This window comes from Anomaloglossus baeobatrachus, chromosome 5, assembly GCF_048569485.1.
Source record: "Anomaloglossus baeobatrachus isolate aAnoBae1 chromosome 5, aAnoBae1.hap1, whole genome shotgun sequence".
NCBI classification, from domain to species: Eukaryota; Metazoa; Chordata; class Amphibia; order Anura; family Aromobatidae; genus Anomaloglossus; species Anomaloglossus baeobatrachus.
In genome coordinates, this window is record NC_134357.1 from 490,230,278 (window position 1) to 490,250,253 (window position 19,976).

At 50.5% G+C, this 19,976-nt stretch overlaps 1 protein-coding gene across 1 annotated transcript in view; it reads left to right on the forward strand.

The window, feature by feature from the left end:
- The first annotated feature begins 1,066 nt into the window (after positions 1-1,066).
- The window catches only part of LOC142311893 (alpha-N-acetylgalactosaminide alpha-2,6-sialyltransferase 2-like), a 98,184-nt gene continuing 79,274 nt past the window's right edge, over positions 1,067-19,976 (forward strand). The window contains exon 1 of the mRNA XM_075350717.1: positions 1,067-1,389. Coding sequence (XP_075206832.1) covers positions 1,184-1,389 — 206 coding nt within the window. The 5' untranslated portion in view covers positions 1,067-1,183. The remainder of the gene's footprint in view (positions 1,390-19,976) is intronic.

Genomic DNA, 19,976 nt, shown 5'->3' on the forward strand with positions numbered 1-19,976 from the left:
GCGATAAGGGATTGTAAGTGGAGAAGAAAGGATGCAGCGGTTTTTATCAGACGCCAAACCTTGGAAGCAGGGGAACCAACCTCGGTTACATTTACTTCTTTAATCAGAGATCAGGAACCTTCACTTCACTTCACAACATGTTTCGGCAGCATACTCCACCTTCATCAGGTGATCATGCCTGCTCCATCACATCTGACATGCAGTAACGTTTGGGATTAGTGATAACTCTGATCACGGCTGTTTACCCCTTAGAAGTCAATGCTCGGCACCTTAGTGATTTGACAGAATTAAGGAACTGTAGCTGTAAACCCATCAGATACCCCAAATATCTGCCCTGATTCATCATTTGTGGGACATTTTTTTGTCATGTTCTCTTTTGTCTTGTGATCTTCTTTGTCGTTTTTTGCACCGAATTCTTGAAAATTACGTTCGTGGTTCATGAATTTTGCGCAAACTCAAATGGCTCTTTATTTTTTGTCTGTTAGGAAATGGCGAGCTGTAAGAACCCAAAGAATAAAGTTGACTTAATAGTTAAAAAAATGCTGCAGGGTTAATGAGCACTAATCTAAATTATTATGTCAGAAAAATACCTATTCACTTTGAGTGACAAAAAGGAGTTTTTTTAAAAAAAAATTATTAACTTTATTTGGATATGTTAATAATTTTTTTAAAAAAACCTCCTTTTTGTCACTCAAAGTGAATAGGTATTTTTCTGACATAATATTGATTTGAGATACCTCCTAAAAAACTAAGATTCTGAGAATCACTAATCTAAATTAGGCAATAGCTTACAGTCAATAAATGGCTTGTTCTCCTTAGGCTATGAGAGTGTCGGACTCTCGCAGAGGCAGTGAGTAATGAGTTAATCATTGCATATTTCAATAGCTCTGCTGTAAGAATATACTAGCCGGCCCTAAAACACATGATTGTAGTGACCCGCCTTCAGTATAAGTGTCTGACACAGCTGCCTTCTGTACTGTCCGGGAATGCACTTCAGAGCCCCACACTATCTGATAACACACATGCACACACTGTATGCACACTCATGTTAGGACCTGTCATACAGCACTGAGCGCCGAGCTGAAGAAACGTTATACTAGAACTACCAGTCCTGTGCTCACACCAGTGCCCTCTGCCCGTGCCCACAACCACATACTAGGAATCACACTGATATGACACTCATATGCAGAAAACAGAACCTACACTGGTAATAGCTGGAAGAATTAAAAAAGAAAAACCCAAGATGATCCCATGTGTGAACCCACGATCAAAATCCCTAAGGAGGGTCCTCCTGGCTCTCTGCCTGGTCACCCTGGTAGGATTACTTTTTTCCCACAAGCAACAGATAGTTAATACTATATCGCCTCGGTGGACAGCCTATTACAAGAGGTAAGAATTTCCGGGTGGGTTGTGACCGCCTTATGTTCTCTTATAGGACTATTTTACATTTCTGATGTATCGATCCTTAGGGATGTGTTGCTGGGTATCAGATGGGCACTGGGTAAACGAGAAGCTTGTGGTTTAGAAGGGCTCAGAGATTGTGACCTTTAGGAAGTGAACGTGAAGAAACAACATCGGATGGGGCTTATATTTTACTCTTCTCCATGTCTATGTTAACAGTCATCTCAGTGTTCTTGTCTGTGTTTATGTGATGGTTCTTTTTGTTTTTAGATTTTTGTGTGATTAACTATATTTTTCTTTTTTGGTGTATGTTTGTTTGTGTGTACGTATATGTGATGTGTTCTTCCATGTGTCTTTATTTTTTATTTACATGTGTATATATTTATGTATTTATGTCTTATTGTAGGTGTCCATGTTATTTTTGTATGTATGTGTGTATTTGTGTGTTTTTTTTATACATTTGTCTTTTTATGTACTTGTGTGTATGTTAATAGTATGGGTAGGTGTGTTTTTGCATATGTGACTGTATAGCTGTCTTTGTGAGTATGCACTTATGTGTGTATCTGAATTTTTTTATGTGTGTGTGTGTGTGTGTGTGTGTGTGTGTGTGTGTGCTTTTTGTATGCAGGTTAGTATTTAGATAACTGTGGCTGTCTTTTTGATGAATCTCTGGGTATATATTTGTGTATCTGTTTCTGTGTGTGAGTACCTAAGAGTTAGCATATATGTATGTGAATATCTGTGCTTTTTGGTTTGTGTGTGTCTGTGAATTGGTCCTTCTTATGTATGGTTTTTCATGTTTTGTTTGTGTTAATGTGTGAGCTACTGTTTGTGTGTATCTGTGGTTTATGTATCTATGTGTAAAAACCTATGTATGTGTTTTTTGTATGTGTGTATTAGTCCTTCTGCATGTGTGCAACTGTGTGTGTTTTTATATGTATGTGTTAGTATTTCTGTATGTTTGTATAGGTTTGTGTTTTTGTATATATGTGTGTTAGTATTTATGTATGTGTGTGTAGGTGTGTGTTTTCTATGTATGTGTGTTAGTATTTCTGTATGTGTGTGTCACAAACCACCGGGGGGGTCACTCAGAAATCCCCCGCGCTGGCTACCAGTACGTCACAATCGGGGGGTAACAAGTGGGGGTCACCCCTCCTTTATACCTCCCGACCGACAGACAGAGCACGTGATGCGCTCTCTAGCGCCCCTCTTATAGTCAGGCCAATTATGGAATTGCCCGACGATAAGCAAGGAGGCCGCTATACTACTTATGCCGATTATTGAAGGGTCCCCGGTGAGAGTAGGGTATATATTCCCCCGACCTCCGCGGGCGGAATATATAAATTCTCCCCGAATCTCACTGGCCTCCCCACAATAATCCTTGGCCCAAACTCGCTGCCACCAACCGCTTCACGGTAACTATTAGCCGAACACACAGACGTGGGATTCAAGATCGAGATAACAGAACAGCCCAAGATTAATTATATAATTTAATCAGCCTAAAGCACACTAGAACTACAATATATACAATAGGGAATCTACAGAATATACATATGTCAGAGTACAGTTACAATCAAAGCATGGGTTACAAACAGGCATACACAGTTCCAGCAGTTACCTTGTTGCGTCTGGCCACAGGGGGGCGCTGTAGACCAGGTTTCCAGGAACTCCCTCACAGGTCTTTCCCAACCAGGCCCCCGAGCAGAAGAACCCTGGAAAACGGCCGAAGCAGGGTCATCAACCCGGGCAATCCAGGTCCCCTCCCACCCCAGTGACCCCACAGGGAAGCACCGCCACTCCCCCTGCATGGACCAGAACCATCCAGCAAAGGGGACACTGGCCACAACTCTGCCTGGGAGCGTCGCAGGCGGACGCCAATGCTCTCACCGCGACAGCCACGAATCCAGCCACAGAACGAGGGGACCCATGACCCGTCCGCCAGTTCCCCATTGGCCGACATCACGCCTGGGGCATCTCCCAATGTCCCGCTCCCACAAAAAGGGGGCGCCGGCATCGTCCACACGCGGAGACACCACCTCCACGGCCGCCACACCCATCGGAAACATGGCCTGCGAGACACGAACCACCCTCCACTGGAGTCGCCCTGTCTGCCAGTTCCACAGCCCCGCTAATGAGATACAACTCCCGCTACAGGGTGACGGCAGGGAGTCATCCCGTGTCCCCCGTCCCAAAGCCACCCAACCTCCACATCACAGGACATGGCCATGGAGTCCGTTGCCAAACCAGTTGTGCGAAGGAAAGGGGGGGTGACACCAGGAGAGGGCCTCCCGACACACCCGAACACCATGACCCATCGTCACCTCTCCGGATTTACCTCACACCTCCCCCCTTTTGAGGGCGCTAGGGGGCAGCACACTCCGGTGTTCCCCCGTGCGCCCGTCCGCGACCTCTCCTTGTCGGGACAGCCCGTCTGCGTTACCGTGGTCACGGCCCCTTTTGTGGCGAATGGTGAAGTTGTATTGCTGGAGCGCAAGGCTCCATCGCAACAATCGCCCATTCGTCCCAGAGACGGTGTGCAACCAGCTGAGGGGATTGTGGTCCGTCTCCACGATGAAGTGGCGCCCGTATAGATAGGGTTGCAGACGCTGCAGGGCCCACACTATGGCCAGGCACTCCTTCTCCATCGTGGAATAGGCAACTTCCCTTGGTAACAGCTTCCTGCTCAGGTACAAGACTGGGTGCTCTTGGCTCGCAGAGTCCACCTGGCTGAGCACCGCACCGAGGCCGAAGTCACTGGCGTCGGTCTGTACTACAAACGGCCGCGTGAAGTCGGCTGCCTGTAGCACGGGCGGGCTGGACAGGGCGTCCTTTAGGGCCCGGAAGGCTGTCTCGCAGTCCATTGTCCAATCGACTGCAGAGGGCAGCTTCTTCTTGGTGAGGTCCGTCAGGGGCTTTGCCAGGCTACTATAGCATGGAACAAACCTCCTATAGTACCCAGCGGTCCCCAAGAAGGACATCACCTGCTTCTTGGTCCTGGGGGTGGGCCAGGATGCGATGGCCTCCACTTTCTCAGGCTCGGGCTTCAGTGTTCCCCCGCCTACCCGGTGACCGAGGTACTGGACCTCGCTCATGGCCAGCTGACACTTTCCCGGCTTGATGGTCAAACCTGCCCGGTGGATCCGCCTGAGCACCTGTGCTAGATGCTCTAGGTGGTCCTCCCAGGTGGGACTGAAGACGGCAATGTCATCCAGGTACGCGGCCGCGTACCCTTCAAGTCCCTTGAGCAGGGTGTTGACCATCCGCTGGAAAGTGGCAGGGGCATTCCTCATCCCGAATGGCATCACCGTGGACTCGTACAGTCCAAATGGGGTAATAAAGGCAGAGCGTTCCCTGGCCTTGCGAGTCAGGGGGATCTGCCAATATCCCCGGCTCAGATCCATGATGGTCAGGTACTGAGCCCCGGCCAACTGATCGAGCAGGTCATCGATGCGTGGCATTGGGTACGCATCGGCGACCGTGACCGCATTGAGCCCCCTGTAGTCCACGCAGAACCGAGTGGTTCGGTCCTTCTTAGGGACGAGGACTACAGGCGAGGCCCAAGCGCTGTTGGATGCCTGGATCACCCCCAGCTTCAGCATCTCGTCAATCTCCTGGCGCATGTGTTGCTGCACCTCCAGGGAGACCCGATATGCTGAACGCCGGATCGGGGGATGATCCCCAGTGTCCACGTGATGGACAGCCAAGTCAGTCCTTCCGGGCTGGTTGGTAAACAACCCCCGGAAGGGGTGTAGGGTGGCCCACAGCTGGGACCGTTGGTCCTCCAAGAGCTGGTGGCCAACCTCCACATCCTCAATGGATCCGCCTGCCCTAACCTGGGCTAGCATATCCAAGAGGGTTTCCGCTTCTCCCTCCTCGGGCAGGTTGCACACGGGGAGCGCACATGCCTCCCGCTCATGATGTGCCTTCATCATGTTCACATGGAAGGGCTTCCGCCTTCCACGGGCAGGGTCCAGGGTGACCAGGTACGTTACAGGGTTGAGCTGCTGGTACACGAGGTATGGGCCTTCCCAGGCTGCCTGAAGCTTGTCCTGTGGTACGGGGACCAGTACCCACACCTCTTGACCCACTTGGTAGGTCCTCTCACAAGCGTTCTGGTCGTACCAACGCTTCTGATCGGCCTGGGCTTGAGCCATATTGTCGTGTACCAGTTGCGTCAAGGCCTGCATTTTGTCCCGGAAGCGCATGACATACTCGATAACCGACACTCCAGGGGTGGCCAAATCCCCTTCCCAAGCCTCTTTCACCAGAGCCAGGGGGCCCCGCACACGTCGCCCGTACAGGAGCTCAAACGGTGAGAATCCTGTTGAGGCCTGTGGAACCTCCCGGTAAGCAAATAACAGGTGTGGGAGATACCGCTCCCAGTCACGCCCATGGGAGTCGACCAACATCTTAAGCATCTGCTTTAAGGTGCCATTGAACCGCTCGCACAGGCCATTAGTCTGTGGATGGTACGGGCTGGCCACCAGATGTCGCACCTGGACTTGCTTACAGAGGGCCTCCATCAGCTGGGACATGAATTGGGTCCCCCGGTCAGTGAGCATTTCCTGGGGAAAACCCACTCGGGAGAAAATCTCCAGCAATGCGGTGGCCACCTTGTCAGCCCGAATGGACGACAAGGCCACTGCTTCTGGGTACCGGGTGGCATAGTCCACTACCGTCAGTATGAAGCGTTTCCCGGAGCTGCTGGGGATGGCCAGCGGGCCGACCAGATCCACAGCCACCCTCCTGAAAGGCTCATCGATGATTGGCAGAGATACCAGTGGGGCTTTGGGGCGTGGCCCCGCCTTCCCCACTCTCTGACAGGTTTCACACGAACGGCAGTAGGCAGCCACATCGGCCCCCATTTTTGGCCAGTAGAAATGCTGGTTTAACCTGGCCTTGGTCTTAGCGATCCCTAGGTGTCCGGCCATCGGAATCTCATGTGCGATCCGCAACAACTCCGTCCGGAACGGATAGGGTACCACCAACTGTCGGTCCCTGGGCCACGCCTCCGGTGAACCCTGCTGGACCGTGGCCCGGTACAGCCGTCCTTGGTCCCAGACCACTCGCTCCGGGTCCGAGTCCGAGGGAGGCTGTGCCGCCTGCTCCTTAAGAGCTTTCAGGCTGTCGTCAGCTTCTAACGCTGCCCGAAACCCCTGACTAGATGTGGCCAGAATCGACGAGACTGTCACATCTTCAGTCAGTACCCCGGGACCTGTGTCCTGGCCTCCACCTGACTCGGCTGCCACTTGGTCAGAAGGGGAAGAGCTATCGGACCTCCGGGAGGCCCCTTGGCTTCCAGCACTCCCACTGCGGGTGACAGCGGCCACAGCCGCTGCGACCGTGGGTCGTGCCTGCTCCTCCTCCGTTCCTGACCAAGTCGCCGGTTCAGGCAGACCGACCTGGCTTCCTGACACCCCGGTTGTGGGGGAACCATGCACCGAGATCTTACCTGGGAGCACTTCCGCTCCTGGACCGGCCCCAATCTCACCTGCCTGTTCCCCTCCTGCAGCAACAGAACCCCGCTGTGAAATCTCTGGGGACCCCACATTTGCTGTGGTAGCCCCCACCCCACACACTGGTCCTCCCCCTGCAGCACCCTGCTCTCTGCTTATCCCTGCAGAGGGCAACAGATCCCAGCTCACAGGCTGATTACTTGTAGAGGCATTGTCACACCTTTCTCTGACCCCCTCCCCTGTCACAGCTGCAGCTGCGTGTGTGTCTATGGTGTCTATGCAAGCAGAAATATCAGAGTTCACTCCCTCCTCCCTTACATCATTCATAGATAACACATTAACATTGTTAGGAGTCATGTCAGTACGGGCTGAAGGTTCAGCCCTTGGTTGGGGCCCAAACTGGGAGGTTATCTTCCCCAAATCTGTCCCAAGTAGCACGTTTGCAGGGATCCGATCAGTTACCCCCACCTCCCTCACCCCTCGCCCTGCGCCCCAGTCCACATAAATGTCAGCAACAGGCAGCGCCGGGTCAGTGCCTCCAATCCCGGAGACAGCGAGGGTTTTTCCAGGGATCAAGTCTTGGGGGGACACCATCTCAGGCCGCACCAGAGTCACCTCCGAGGCGCTGTCTCGCAGTCCCATGGTCACAGACCGGCCGACGGTGACAGGTTGGAAGCTGTCCAGGGACCTACCACCACCCCCACCCACACAATACACCTTGGGCGGCCCTTGGGACGGGGACGGAGCCGGGGCCTTGGGACGCTGAGGGCACATGGCCTTGAAGTGTCCAGGTAGGTTGCACTGGTGGCACCGTCTTGGTTCTGCCACGGGCCTGGAGAGGGGAGTTGAGGGGGACACCCCCTGCAGTCTAGGGGCAGGTGGGGCAGTCGCAGAATTCATCTTACCCCCTCTCCAGGTGCTGCTGGTGGCTGCTCTCCTGGCTTCCGGAGCCCGATTGTTGGTGTAGTCATCGGCCAGGGCAGCTGTAGCCGTGGACCCCTTTGGCTTCTGGTCTCGGATGAACTGGCGGAGATCCTCAGGGCAGTTCCACAAGAGTTGCTCCGTGATGAACAAGTCCAGGATCTCCGGTCCGGTGGAAAGCTGCAGGCCTTGGGTCCAGTGGTCGGCAGCTCGGGCAAGTGCCCGCCGGTGGTCAGCCCAGGAGTCCTTTGGTCCCTTCTGTAGGCTCCGGAACTTCTTGCGGTAGGACTCTGGAGTGAGGTTGTACTGTTGGATCAGGGCCCGCTTGATGGTGTCGTAGCCCTGATCTGCCTCAGCAGGCAAGTCCCCAAGGACATCCAGGGCCTTACCCCTTAAACGGGGGGTCAGGTATTTGGCCCACTGGTCCTTGTCCAGATGGTGCTGCAAGCAAGTCCGTTCAAAAGCAGTCAAGAAAGAGTCCAAGTCTCCATCCTTCTCCAGCACTGGGAAGTCCTCAACACGGACCTTTGGAAGTTTGGTGTCTCGAAGGTCACGTGTGGCTGATGAGGGCCGGAGCTGAGCTAGCTGCAGCTGGTAGTCACGGTCTGCCTGTCGCTCTCGCTCTCGCTCTTCACGCGCTGCCTGCCGCTCTTGCTCCGCAGCCTCACGCTCTGCGTGCCGCTCTGCCCTGCGCTCTGCCAGGAGTTCCTTGTAGCCCTTCTGGTCTCCAGCCTGGAGAAGGGCCATAGCCATTTGAAGAAGGCTATCCGAGCCTCCCAGGCTCGGTGGAATGGCACGTGGTGATCTGCGGCACGCTGCGGAGCCTGGTGATTCACTGTCCCTTTCAGAGCGGAGGGCTGGCATCTGGCTCGTTGAGGAACCTTGGGTGAGCTCCTCCTCATCTTGTCCAGCAGTGCCAGGTTGCGCAATGTCCTCGGCAGAACGGTTTTCTGGCGTCGAGCTCCTGGAGGACTCGTGGGCAACCTCCTCATTGCTGTCCACAGCACCGTCCTCCCTCTCTTCGGCTCCTGCCTTAGCATTGGCCAGTTGCATAGCTCTGCTCCTGGTGCCATCAGCCATTCTTGCAGACTTTTGGTCACTGACACAGAACTGACACCTGATGCCTCCACACACCTTACAGTATCTGCACTCTGACACTCTAGTGTTGAGCTAGTCTGAAGACCCCAGCAGCCACAGCTGCTGCAGGCAGTCTTTAGTGTCTGGGAGTATGGGTCTCACACTCACACACACTATTATCTCGATCCCACCGCTATGCCACCAATATGTCACAAACCACCGGGGGGGTCACTCAGAAATCCCCCGCGCTGGCTACCAGTACGTCACAATCGGGGGGTAACAAGTGGGGGTCACCCCTCCTTTATACCTCCCGACCGACAGACAGAGCACGTGATGCGCTCTCTAGCGCCCCTCTTATAGTCAGGCCAATTATGGAATTGCCCGACGATAAGCAAGGAGGCCGCTATACTACTTATGCCGATTATTGAAGGGTCCCCGGTGAGAGTAGGGTATATATTCCCCCGACCTCCGCGGGCGGAATATATAAATTCTCCCCGAATCTCACTGGCCTCCCCACAATAATCCTTGGCCCAAACTCGCTGCCACCAACCGCTTCACGGTAACTATTAGCCGAACACACAGACGTGGGATTCAAGATCGAGATAACAGAACAGCCCAAGATTAATTATATAATTTAATCAGCCTAAAGCACACTAGAACTACAATATATACAATAGGGAATCTACAGAATATACATATGTCAGAGTACAGTTACAATCAAAGCATGGGTTACAAACAGGCATACACAGTTCCAGCAGTTACCTTGTTGCGTCTGGCCACAGGGGGGCGCTGTAGACCAGGTTTCCAGGAACTCCCTCACAGGTCTTTCCCAACCAGGCCCCCGAGCAGAAGAACCCTGGAAAACGGCCGAAGCAGGGTCATCAACCCGGGCAATCCAGGTCCCCTCCCACCCCAGTGACCCCACAGGGAAGCACCGCCACTCCCCCTGCATGGACCAGAACCATCCAGCAAAGGGGACACTGGCCACAACTCTGCCTGGGAGCGTCGCAGGCGGACGCCAATGCTCTCACCGCGACAGCCACGAATCCAGCCACAGAACGAGGGGACCCATGACCCGTCCGCCAGTTCCCCATTGGCCGACATCACGCCTGGGGCATCTCCCAATGTCCCGCTCCCACAAAAAGGGGGCGCCGGCATCGTCCACACGCGGAGACACCACCTCCACGGCCGCCACACCCATCGGAAACATGGCCTGCGAGACACGAACCACCCTCCACTGGAGTCGCCCTGTCTGCCAGTTCCACAGCCCCGCTAATGAGATACAACTCCCGCTACAGGGTGACGGCAGGGAGTCATCCCGTGTCCCCCGTCCCAAAGCCACCCAACCTCCACATCACAGGACATGGCCATGGAGTCCGTTGCCAAACCAGTTGTGCGAAGGAAAGGGGGGGTGACACCAGGAGAGGGCCTCCCGACACACCCGAACACCATGACCCATCGTCACCTCTCCGGATTTACCTCACAGTGTGCATTGTTATTATTATTATAGCGCCATTTATTGCATGGCGCTTTAACTGTGAAAAGGGGTACACATAGTAGGAGTCAGCCTTGATTTAAGTAATCAGGATGAGTACCAGCCCCTCCCTTCTGTGATTCACCTGAGTGCTTTCTAACACTATATATGTGGTTCACATTGTTGGCTGAGACTTTGTCGGCGTGTGGATCTATAAGTGTGCAGAAAATGAATTAGCCCGAATTGGACCGGAAGGGACCGGAAGGTAACTGGAAACATAGTCACAGTAAACAATGTTTGTGTGTCTTTTAACTTTCACCCCAATTATACTTCACTTTCTACTTTCCCCTCTAATCCCTAAACCCAATAATGAACTATTCATCTCTCCCTCCATGCTCCCCACCCATCTCACCCTCTCCTCAGATCTGTTCCTCCACTTTACACCCAGTGTTTCAAGACATACACGTCCATGTCATGGCCTCTCCTGCTCCCACTTACTAACACTGTCTCTGCCTCTCCTCACTGCTGGGGACATCTCTCCAAATCCTGGCCCTCCCCACTACATCCCCATTGTCACATCTAACTGCCATCCAAACTCTAAAGCTGGGTTTACACACTGCAACATCTCAAACGACATCGCTGTAACGTCACCGGTTTTGTGACGCAATAGCGATGTTGTTTGCGATGTTGCAGTGTGTGAATCCTATCAGCGACCCGGCCCCTGCTGTGAAGTTGTAATCGTTACAAATCGTTCAGGACCATTCCTAGGTCCTTTGTTTCCCGCTGTGCAGCATGAAGTTTCAGTGTGTGAAGACTTTGCAGCGACTTTGTTAGCAACTTCCCTTTCAAAAGGCTGCTTATCAACGTCCCCAACAACCAGCTAGGTCGCTCTGCAGGTCCGGATCGCTGTTGAGTTGTTGGCCAGGTTTGCCTGTTTGAACGCTCACCAGAGACTTAGCAGAGACTTAGGGAGGTCGCTATTGCGTCACCAAACCGGTGACGTTACAGCGATGTCCTTTGCGATGTTGCAGCATGTAAACCCAGCTTAACACAAATATCCGCAACCCTTCTATCCTTATACCCATCCACCCAGCCCCCGCTCCCCCAGTCCCACTAACAGGAGCTCTATGGAACGCTCGATCTGTCTGCAATAAACTTTCCTACATCCATGATCTCTTCATCACTAGTAAACTTTCCATTCTTGGCATCACAGAAACCTGGCTCACCCCCTCTGACACAGCTTCTCCTGCTGCACTTTCTTATGGTGGTCTCCAACTCTCTCACTGCCCCCCCCCCCCTGCCCCAGTAACAAGCATGGTGGAGGAGTTGGTTTGCTCCTGTACTACCAATGCTCCTTTACACCAATTCCACTACCACCCTCTGTTACTCTCCCCTCTTTTGAGGTGCACTCCGCACGTATCTACTCCCCTTCCAACCGCCAACTGGCTGTCATTTAACGCCCCCCAGGGCCAGCCACTGCTTTTTTTGACCATTTCACCACCTGGCTACTACACGTCCTTTCCACCGACATCCCCACCATCATCATTGGTGATTTCAACATCCCCATTGACACTTCTCACTCATCTGTCTCTAAACATCTAACACTCGCTTCCTCCTTCGGCCTCACCCAATGGTCCTCTGCAGCTACTCACAAAGATGGACACACGCTGGACCTCATCTTCACTCGTCTCTGTTCCCTATCTAACCTCTCTACTCGCCTCTCCCCCTATCTGACCACAACCTACTCACATTCTCTTCCCTCTCTTCTATAAGTACACAACCCCCCCTGCACAATCTTTAACACCCCCCAGAAATCTCAATCACCTTGATTTACACTCACTCTCTCAGTCTCTTTTCCCTCTTGCAGACATTGCTTCTTCACACGATGCAGATGCTGCTGCCACTTTATACAACACCACCATCTCTGCAGCTCTTGAATCAGCTGCCCCCCTCACACACACCAAAACCCGCATAATCAACAGGCAACCCTGGCACACGAGCCAGACTAAAGAATTGAGACGGGCTTCCAGAATTGCTGAGCGCAGATGGAAGAGGTCTCATTCCACTGAGCACTTCCTTACATGCAAACAGGCTCTCACCACTTTCAATGAAGAAAAAACAAAAAGCCAGCACTAAATGTGCACTTCAGCACTAAAAATTCCAAACTGTACGTATTATAAAAATTTTGAGATTTTTGGCAAAAAATTGCAATTTCTTGAGCTACCCCGCCACGTCACGGCAAATCTCATTTGGGGCAGTCCTACACTAAAATATTTTTATAAAAGGTGCCATACGGCCTCACATATGAATAGAAGAACTGCTCTTAGCAGGGGAGAGTTCATGACGCCACCCACGGTTCGTGGTGATTATGGGCACCACCGCTGCTGGTGACGGGGATCCCGGGAGCGATGGCGGGGAGCAGCTAGGATGTCGGTTCCCCCTCCGTGGGTAGGGGTTGGTGATCCCGGGGCCCGGTGGTGATACGCGGAGGCAGGGTGCAGGGTTGCGGAGGCAGCGTGGCACTGTTGTAATCACTCACGGGTTGATGGCGGCTGTCTTTCCCTGCACCACTGTAGAACTGTACTGACTGCGATGGTTTCCCAACGGTAGTCCGTTCCCCGGCGTGTATGTACCGAGGGAGCCCGTTTTGCCCGCAGGCGCTGGCCCTTGGATCTCTAGCCTATGGCGGTGGCTTTCTATCCTCACGGTGTGGACGGTTGCCTTCTGTCGGGACTTGGGTGTTAGGGAACCCCTGGGGTTCCGGTCACTCTCAGATTTGACCTTTTCGGCGGCTCCTAGCCTGGTCGGGGTCCAATGGCCCTGCCTTTGTGCTGGATGCAGATCTGTTCCCCGGTTCGGTACCGGCGGGCCACCACCCGTCCCCGGTCCTACGGTTCCACCGACCTGCACCCACTCCTGCAGACGGCCACCACTGTCTGCTGACCTTGCTCACAGTGCCTGGGCTCCGTCCCAGACACCAGCAGTTCCTCTCCTCTCCACTTCACTACTCAACTCCCTCTCCCGCTCTTCCAGCCTCCAGGACTAACTGAAGGCTACAGTGCAAACCAGGCAAAGAAAAAATTACACGCTGTCTATCATGCCCAAAAACTCCACTACGGTATATACTTTCTGGGAGTATCCAGCTTTCCCAGATTCCTTATAAGTCACTCAGCTTTTCCTGGATAACATACAGTTATGTTCAAAAGTTTACATACCTTGGTAGGCTTTTGCTTTCTTGGCCTTTTTTTTCTGAGAATATGGATGATAACACAAAATCTTATTTTCCCACTCATGGTTAGTGGTTGGGTGAAGCTATTTATTGTCAAGCTACTGTGTTTTCTCTTTTTAAATCATAATGACAACCAAAAACATCCAAATGCCCCTGATCAAAAGATCACATACCTCAGTTCCTAATACTGTGTATTGCCCCTCTAACATCACTTACAGCTTGAACTTGTGGTAGTTGTGAATGAGGCTCTTTATGTTCTCAGATGGTAAAGCTGCCTATTCTTCTTGGCAAAAAGCCTCCAGTTCCTTGCCTTCTCCCCGGAGTAGCTCAATGATATTGAGGTCAGGAGACTAAGATGGTCACTCCAGATCCTTCACTTTGTTCTGCTGTAGCCAATGACAGGTCAACTTAGTCTTGTGTTTTGAATCATTGTCATGTTGGAACGTCCAAGTACATCCCAAGCACAGCTTCTGGGCTGATGAGTGCGAATTTGCCTCCAGTATTTCCTGAGAACGTGCTGCATTCATCTTTCCTTCAACTTTGACCAAGTTTCCTGTGACTCTGGAGCTCACACAGCTTCACATCATCAGCGATCCACCTCCGTGCTTTACAGTAGGAATGGTGTTCCTTTCATCATAGGCCTTGTTGACACCTCTCCAAATGTAACGTTTATGGTTGTGGCCAATAAGTTCGATTTTGATCTCATCACTCCAAATTATCTTGTTCCATAAGTTTGTAGTCTTGTGTCTGTGCTGTTTGAAACATCCACACCCCTAGTTTTCAGTGAGTCTTGTGTAAACAACATGTAGAAGAGGAAGAAAGCGGCACTGTTCCAACTCTAGTCAGTGAAGATATCATTAATTTAACCTGTGCACATAAAAACATGCAGTGACGAGGCCGGGTGCAGGCTCTCCTAAGACAGAGAGAGCCTGGAAGAGCCTTCACCCAGCCTCGTCCTGCATGTTTTTATGCACAAAGTTTAAATAAATTATATCTTCAATGACTGGCATTGAAGAAGAGCTGCTTTCTTCCTCTTCTACATGTTGTATACATTGGACATCTGTCTCTTTTTGAGCGTGCACTCCCGGCCAGCGTTGGACAATTGGAGGATCCGAGCTCCCTCTCCCTGTTAACCAAGTGCTTTGAAAGATAATCACTAGTAGTGCAGGACCGCTTCTTTATTTTTATTTTCAGTGAGTGCTATATTTCAGCTGATGTTATTTGTGGGTTTTTCTTTGCATCCCAAACAATTTTCCTGGCAGTTGTGGCCGAAATTTTTGTTGGTCTACCTGATCGTGGCTTGGTTTTTACAGAGCCCCTGATTTTCCATTTGTTAATCACAGTTTGAACATTGCTTACTGGCATTATCAATTCCTTGGATATCTTTTTATATCCCTTTCCTGTTTTATACAGTTCAACTATCTTTTCCCGTAGATCCGGTGACAATTCTTTGCTTTCCCAATGACTCACAATACAGAAACGTCAGTGGCTGGATGAAAGATGCAAGAGCAGACTCTGGATCCCAGAACTCTCTCATGCACACACACTGATTACAAGCAAACAGGTCACAGGTGAGGATGTTACCTTTATTAAGCATTCAAACCCATTTGTGTCCATTTCTGTGCGCCAAAATCACCAGGGTACGTGAACTTTTGATCAGGGTCATTTGGATGTTTTTGGTTGTCATTATGATTTAAAAAGAGAAAACACAGTAGCTTGACGATAAATGGCTTCACCCGACCACTAACCATGAAAAAAGATATTGTGTTATCATTCATATTCTCTGTAAAAAGGCCAAGAAAGCAAAAAATCTGCTGGGGTATGTAAACTTTTGAGCACAACTGTATATACTTGTTTGTGCCTAGTACCCTTGTTATGCCACTATTTCACAGGAAATTTTTACATTTCTGTTTTTATGTTGTACAGTATATATTATGTGCCAACCTAAGTCTTTAGATGTCTGTGGTGTTTTCTATATATTATGTGAGACTAAAGGGTGCTTTACACCCTGCAACATCGCTAACGATATATCGTCGGGGTCACGTCGTTAGTGATGCACATCCGGCGCCGTTAGCGACATCGCAGCGTGTGACACCAAGGAGCGACGATCAATGATTGCAAAAGCGTAAAAAATCGTTGATCGTCGACACGTTGCTCCTTTTCATAATATCGTTGGTGGTGCATGCCGCTGGTTGTTCGTCGTTCCTGCGGCATCACACATCGCTATGTGTGACACCGCAGGGACGACGAACATCTCCTTACCTGCATCCACCGGCAATGAGGATGGAAGGAAGTGGGCGCCATGTTCCAGCCGCTCATCTCCGCCCCTCCTCTACTATTGGGCAGGCGCTTAGTGACGCCGCTGTGATGTCGCTATGACGCCGAGTGCACCTCCCCCTTGAAGGAGGGATTGTTCAGCGGTCACAGCGACGTCACTGAAAAGGTATGTGCATGTGACGCTGCCGTAGCGATAATGTTCGCTACGGCAGCGATCACCAAATGTCACACGAACGACGGTGGCGTCTGCTATTGCGCACGACATCGCTAGAGATCGCTAGCGATGTCGCAGCGTGTAAAGCACCCTTTAAAGGGGTTTTCCCTCAACAAAGTCCATTCTAAAGTTAATTTTAATCAATAGATCTTTGAATGTTAATAATTTACACAACTGAATGTGTTTTAAAATAATGTTCCTGTGCTGAGATAATCTAATATACACTGGAGTAGTAGATCAGAAATTACTTAGTAGAGAAAGTAGTCCCACAGCAGAACAGAGCATTTCAGGAAATGAGTGTCTTCATATTCCTTCGTTGGCACTCGTGTGTTTGGATAGGCAATGTCATAATATGAGGCGGTAAATAGAGACAAGTGGGAGCTCTCAGCCCCATGGAAATGGAAGGAAAGGGTTCTACTGGCAGCACAGAGTATTTCAGGAGAAAAATGCTCAGATTTTGCAGTGACCTGTTCATTATTCTGTTAATGAGGAAATGCATATGATGAGGAAGTATCATGATGTGAAAAGCATAATGGAAAAAGCCATGTAGTCAGAGGAGCAGGCACTGGATAAAGGCACAGAGTGTTTAAGGACTGTCGTAATCATGTTCCTTCTGTCCTATTAGGGAAGACAATGATGTGACAGTAAGCAAGGACAAAATGTCAGGAAAGGTCACATTGTGTAAAAAAGGCACTGAACCCCAGCAGCACAGAGTATTTCAGGAGTGTCCTAAACTTGTTCCTTCTGTCCTATCGGGGAGGACAATAATGTGACAGTAAGCAAGGTCAAAATGTGCAGAAAGGTCAAATAGTATAAAAAAGGCACTGAAAGAAAGTCAGATACTGTAAAAAAAAAAATAAGCACTGAACCCCAGCAACACAGAGTATTTCAGGACTGTCCTAAACACCTAAACTTGTTACTTCTGTCCTATAAGAGAGGACAATGATGTGACAATAAGCAAGGTCAAAATGTTAGGAAAAGTTACATGTGCAAAAAAAGTCACTGAAAGAAAGGCACATACTATAAAAAAAAAGCACTGAACCCCAGCAGCACAGAGTATTTCAGGCCTGTCCTCAAGATGTTCCTTCTGTCCTATAAGGGAAGACAATAATGTGACAGTAAGCAAGGTCAAAATGTGCAGAAAGGTCAAATAGTATAAAAAAGGCACTGAAAGAAAGTCACATACTGTAAACAAAGCACTGAACCCCAGCAGCACAGAGTATTTCAGGGCTGTCCTAAGCTTGTTCCTTCTTTCCTATTAGGTATGACAATTGTGACTGACTCACCCAGACTAAAATCTGCTAAAAAGACCTTCTCAATTAACACACACCGACAAAATACAAGCAACCAAACCAGCTCCTGTAAAATGATACAGATCCTAAACCAGATCCCCCAGAAAGAGCCTTCCTAAAGTAATAGTCACAGACCCCCCCCCCCAAAAAAAAAATACAGACTCCAGACTAGATTAGATCCTTTAATTAATACAGACTTCAACCATACTAACACATACGGATGGGACAGGGGCTCCTATGCTGACCATAAGACTGGGGCCCCTGCGTTGTCCCTTATCTCGAAGGTATGCTTGATGGTAGCTAGGTATGAGCCCCAAGTGTGACCCTGTTTCCTGCCGAGCCCTGATGATACTCTCCCCCACCCTGGGAGTGGGCCGGAAATCCAGTAACCAAAATCCCACAAATATGCACAGACAAGGATAAAACAAAACTTGCACACACTGCAATTAAGCACAAAGAGGGACAGCATGTGAACTGGGAAGCAAAAGGGGTAGGGAATTAACGCACAACTGGAGGACTCACACACCACACGAAACCGCAACTTGTAGATCACCATATAACAGGATAACCACAGGAACCAAGGAACAAAGCTATATCCAGCACTCAGCCCCAGTATCCAAAACATTATAAAGGGTGAAGGTAGCTGGTGATCAGCAGCCTGAGCTACCTAGAGATGATAACAAGCCAGCAGGAATTGACTCCTGCTGAACTTTATGGCAACAAATTCAGAACCAGCCGACGCCCATGATAGGCTGTGCAACTAAGTGATCCCAGGCTGTTTGCTGGACTCTGCAGTGTGAACTGAGTCCGAAGCCGCCATGACACCCAACGAGTGAAACGCGGAACACCGCACAACAGTACCTCTCCTTCTATGAGGGGCTTCTGGATCCTTAAATACCATCAACCCCGACTTCTCAGGATAGCAACGATGAAAGCACTAACCAAGCCATCTACATGCATATCTGATGCTGGTACTTAAGTCCTCACCTCCAGACCATAACCCCGCCAGTGCACCTGTTATTACAGAGAATGATGAACCAACTGGGAATCAATCATCCTAGATACTTCAAACTCCAAAGAACCATTAACCAAAACCATAGGTGGAGTGGTGCAGCAGAGGTCACTGAACTCACAACTAGAGATGAGCGAACCGGTCGCGGTTCGGCTTGAGCTTGGTTTGTCGAGCGGAGGTCTAGTTCGAGTTTGGTTCGGCGAACCGGTTCGGCGAACCACTCGAACCCATAGGAAACAATGGGAGGCAATCACAAACACATAAAAACACCTAGAAAACACCCTCAAAGGTGTCCAAAAGGTGACAAACAACTCACAACACAACACAAACACATGGGAAAGTGACAAGGACATATACTCATGCGAAAACAAAAGAGCTGGACAAGGAAAAAGAGGAGACACAGATATATTCATGGCATGCCCTTCTAAAATGATGTAAAACACCGCAAGGTGACTCAAAGCGGAGTCTCCCTTTTTTCCAAAAATTGGGCCACACAGACACCCCTTCAGTGGCAGCACTTGTGCCCCAGTTGTACACTTCACAGGTAGATTTGCATCAAGCACATTCAAAAATACGCCATCCTTAACCGTCCCCAGGATGGCACCAGGGTAGGTAGCAAAGTCTTTGCTGATCCCAGATCTGTTCATCTTGGATCATTTTTAGAAACACTGCAAGCAAGGGTTACTCCAAGCGGAGTCTCCCTTTTTTCCAAAAATTGGGCCACACAGACACCCCTTCAGTGGCAGCACTTGTGCCCCAGTTGAACACTTCACAGATAGATTTGCATCAAGCACATTCAAAATCCACAAGCCTTTACTCTCCCCAGGATGACACAGGGGTAGTAAATTCCTTGTGGATCCATGACTTGTTCATTTTGATGAACGTTAGTCTGTCCACATTGTCACTGGACAGACGCGTGCGCTTATCTGTCAGCACACACCCAGCAGCACTGAAGACACGTTCAGAGACAACGCTGGCAGCTGGACACGACAAGATCTCCAAGGCGTAAGTGGAGAGCTCTGGCCATTTTTCAAGATTTGAAGCCCAAAATGAGCAAGGCTCCATTTGCAAAGTCATCGCATCGATGTTCATTTGGAGATACTCCTGTATCATCCTCTCCAGCCATTGACTATGGGGTACTTTGCACGCTGCGACATCGCAGGCCGATGCTGCGATGCCGAGCGCGATAGTACCCGCCCCCGTCACAGCAGCGATTTCCTTGTGATAGCTGCCGTAGCGAACATTATCGCTACGGCAGCTTCACATGGACTCACCTGTCCTGCGACCGTCGCTCTGGCCGGCGACCCGCCTCCTTGTTAAGGAGCGGGTCGTGCGGCGTCATAGCGACGTCACACGCCAGGCGGCGAATCGGAGCGGAGGGGCGGAGATGAGTGGGATGTAAACATCCCGCCCATCTCCTTCCTTCCGCATATCCTACGGAAGCCGTAGTGACGCCAGTAGGAGATGTTCCTCGCTCCTGCGGCTTCACACACAGCGATGTGTGCTGCCGCAGGAGCGAGGAACAACATCGGACTGTCGCGTCAGCGTAATCATGGATTACGCCGACGCTGCACCGATGATACGATTACGACGCTTTTGCGCTCGTTAATCGTTTCATCGAGC